General features: G+C 35.4%; 1 protein-coding gene across 1 annotated transcript; it reads right to left on the bottom strand.

Moving 5' to 3' along the window:
* Window positions 1-1,825: 1,825 nt before the first annotated feature.
* LOC118753337 (heterogeneous nuclear ribonucleoprotein A2 homolog 2-like) lies at window positions 1,826-2,425 on the bottom strand. The gene is made up of 3 exons (XM_036488212.1): window positions 2,204-2,425; window positions 1,996-2,140; window positions 1,826-1,935 (listed from the first exon to the last, which is right to left on the bottom strand). The coding sequence occupies exons 1-3, from the start codon at window positions 2,318-2,320 to the stop codon at window positions 1,841-1,843; spliced, it is 357 nt and encodes a 118-aa protein (XP_036344105.1). The 5' UTR covers window positions 2,321-2,425; the 3' UTR covers window positions 1,826-1,840.
* Between the last annotated feature and the right edge of the window lie 772 nt (window positions 2,426-3,197).

Below are 3,197 nucleotides of genomic sequence, written 5' to 3'. Positions count from 1 at the left end.
GAAATTGAGAGAAAAAAATGACATTTCATTTTGAGGGAAAGCTGTTCGTTTCTGCTGGAAAAAAAAATTTGCCCACTGCAATTTGCCAACAAGAAAACAGCTGATCAAAAACAGTTGGTTGGTATTTACGCAAATCCCTAAATTGAATTTGAAGGTTTGGAAGTTACAATTAGTAAAATGCAACTGATTAAACTTGTAGGAAGTAAGTAATTATTCGTTTAGTCAGTGAACTGTGTCAGGATAAGACTTCGGGATTTGTTTTCTTACGTTTTCAACTTTATGCTTTTGAATGTAAGCAAAATTTGTATCAGCTGTTCGTCTAACTTGCAAGTTTCTGAAAATTTTCTGTTCGCCTACTATTTTGGATATTTTTCTCTTGTGAGAGAACAGATGACATTTCGCCGGTATTTTGTTGATGGAAATTTTTTACTGGAGATTTAAACGAACGTACCTATTGACCAACCAACATTTAACAGAACTGTTACGCACGGCTGTAACTGACGTACAAGCAGATTTTGAAAATTTGGCCAAAGGGGATCTTTTGAATTTTCTTTAATATCTATAAATGAAATCAATAAAATTAATGTTTTTCATTTCTACTAATAATTTTATTTAAAAATAAATTTTTTGTTTTTGTTGTTTTTTTTGTGGCTCTTTGTAGCATTTAGAATTTACGTGTGGATCCTTTCGGCCTCGGCCTTGCCCACCCCTGCTTTATAATAAATGCATGAGGTTTTTGCATATTTTTCGATTTACAACCGTTTAAATTTAGTGCGAAATCTTTTGACAAAAAAGTGGATGATTGTACGAGAGAGCTGGGCTATATCTTTGATTAATATGAAACTACACTAATATGGGTCCTGGTACTTAGGGACATTTATGGAAACGAGGCAGTGGACGAACTATCAAGGTGGGGCTCATGGTGCGGTAGACATGGGCGCCGCGCTGAGGGAGATAAAAGCAAAAATTAGCGAAATTTAGCATTGGAAGGTCAAGCAAATATGGAACAGTACAGGATTACCCGGCAGTTCTGGGTGTCCTACGGTCCACTTAAAACCAAAGCTCTTAGAATGATCAAGGTAGATACCCACACACTTATTGCAGAGTACACAGGGCACAGGCCCGTTGGCGTACATGCCGAAAGGAACGGATTGCCCTTCAACAGGCTCTGTCGCAGTTGTGATGACCCTGGCTCAAAAGAAACAATCGAACACTTCCTATGCGAGTGTCCAGCCCTCGAAAGGATGAGGATAAGAGACTCGTCAGACATTCCTGCAGAATGATTCACAGTGCAGCTGTCTCTCTCTGTATGACGTACTGAAATTCATTAAAGCCGCCAAATAGCTGTAGGTTGCACGAGTTGTGGAATTAAATAAATGACAAACATGCTAATTGCTTTTCACCAGGGTGACAATCCACCTATACCAACCAGCAATCCATCTGAACCACTATTGAACTGTCAGTGTTTCTATTTACACAAGACTATTACTGTCTGCTTGATTATAAACTAATTTTATACATAAATATGTATTGCATTTTCAAGTGATTTCGCTTAATTAACAATAAATTCTTTTCGTTATTTTCTTGTGAAAATACATGTTATTTATTTTTGTACCGGCAATAAAATATTAGGAAAATATTTTTAATTGAATATTTTGCTCGTTTATAAAGCAAATTTTTGAATTTTGCGTGCATATTATATGCACATATTTTCGAGTTTTTAGCGCATGAGATTCCGGGTAATAATGATAACTATGTAGCTTATCATGCATCTATGGACGCATATTTTTCAACAAAAATTAAAAACCTCAAGAATATGCATGTATGTACATATTTATATTCATTGCGACTTACCATTGTCTTGATTGTCATCATTGTTCCGAGGTCCACCGCCATAACCACCCCCTCCGTGTCTGTCACCTCGTCCACCGCGACCTCAAATATATTACCATTAAAAAATTACATAAAGTCTAAATATTTAAATGTTATTAATACCTCGTCCACTGCCACGACCACGTCTATTTCCAAATCCTCGATTTCCATTGTCGGCGTCCTCGGTATCATTGTAGTCACCATTTCCTCCGTTCTCGTCATTTTTGCAGTGATCAAAGCCATTGCCGAAGCCGCGGCCTGTGTCGTGCTTTTAAAGAACAAAAACATTTCGTTACGAATATTTATTAATTTGAAAATAATCAGACCTTACTTCCTCTTCACCCCAGTCAGACATTCTTTGCGGTTTTCCTGAAAATGAATTTAAAGATTGGTTAGAAGCGTGACCAAAATCAATTCTTAATTTTCGATTTTCTCGATAACGTTGCATTTTGAGTTCGCGAAGCTATAGTAACATGAAACCGCATTTTTATTAAGACGCCAATTGCTATGACTTCTTCGTTTGTAAACAACAAACGCTGCTTTGCGTTCAAAAGCTTAAATGTCACATTAAGATCATGTGTGCATACAGTAGCGGCTACAAAATAAGCACATGCATGCTTAAAAAAATTTAAACGAAATTACCTTATTGGGGAAAAAGCAGAGCTTGGTCGTAATAATTCCTTTAGGAATTAAATTACTTTCAATTACAAATTACAAGGAATTGTAATTAGTAATCAATTCCTTCAGTCCACAGCAAAAGAATTGATTACTTTTTTCAATTTCTTAGAAATAATTTCAAAACTAATTTTTTTTATTCCATTACAAGGAATTGTATATTGTAATTGGATTATTTACGTGTTCGTAACGTAATTTTTGTCCATTCTCTTTAAAAGGAATTGGGAGTATAATCAGTTTTTCCAATTAAGTTGAAAGTAATATAGAAATAAAATGTTTGCTTCCAATTCCATTCCTCAAAGTAATTTAAAAAGTAGTCGAAAAACTGTATTAAATAATTTGTTGACTGCTGCATTGCACCAGATTTCTGACTAAGTACCTAAGTAGTACCACTAATTGGGCTTTAAGATAACTGAAGAACTTGACATGTAGCTGTTCAGTTTAATGGGTAACCGTCAATTTGTCCGGATCCTAACACGCCTTTCGGGACAGAACAGTCAGGACTGTTACTGCTTCGGGCACTGTTCTCTTGGACCAGGGATGAGCGTAATCAGGAAAATGAATAATTGAATAAAAAAATAAGAATAAGTTTTCATTCATCATTTCAACAATTTTGAATGCCGAATAATTTTTTATTCTTCATTGAAGCA

The sequence above is a fragment of the Rhagoletis pomonella genome, unplaced genomic scaffold, assembly GCF_013731165.1.
Source record: "Rhagoletis pomonella isolate Grant_MI unplaced genomic scaffold, Rhpom_1.0 Rhpom_scaffold_02368, whole genome shotgun sequence".
NCBI classification, from domain to species: domain Eukaryota; kingdom Metazoa; phylum Arthropoda; class Insecta; order Diptera; family Tephritidae; genus Rhagoletis; species Rhagoletis pomonella.
The sequence above is the reverse complement of the archived record's forward strand: the minus strand, read 5'-3'. Positions and strand labels throughout refer to the sequence as shown.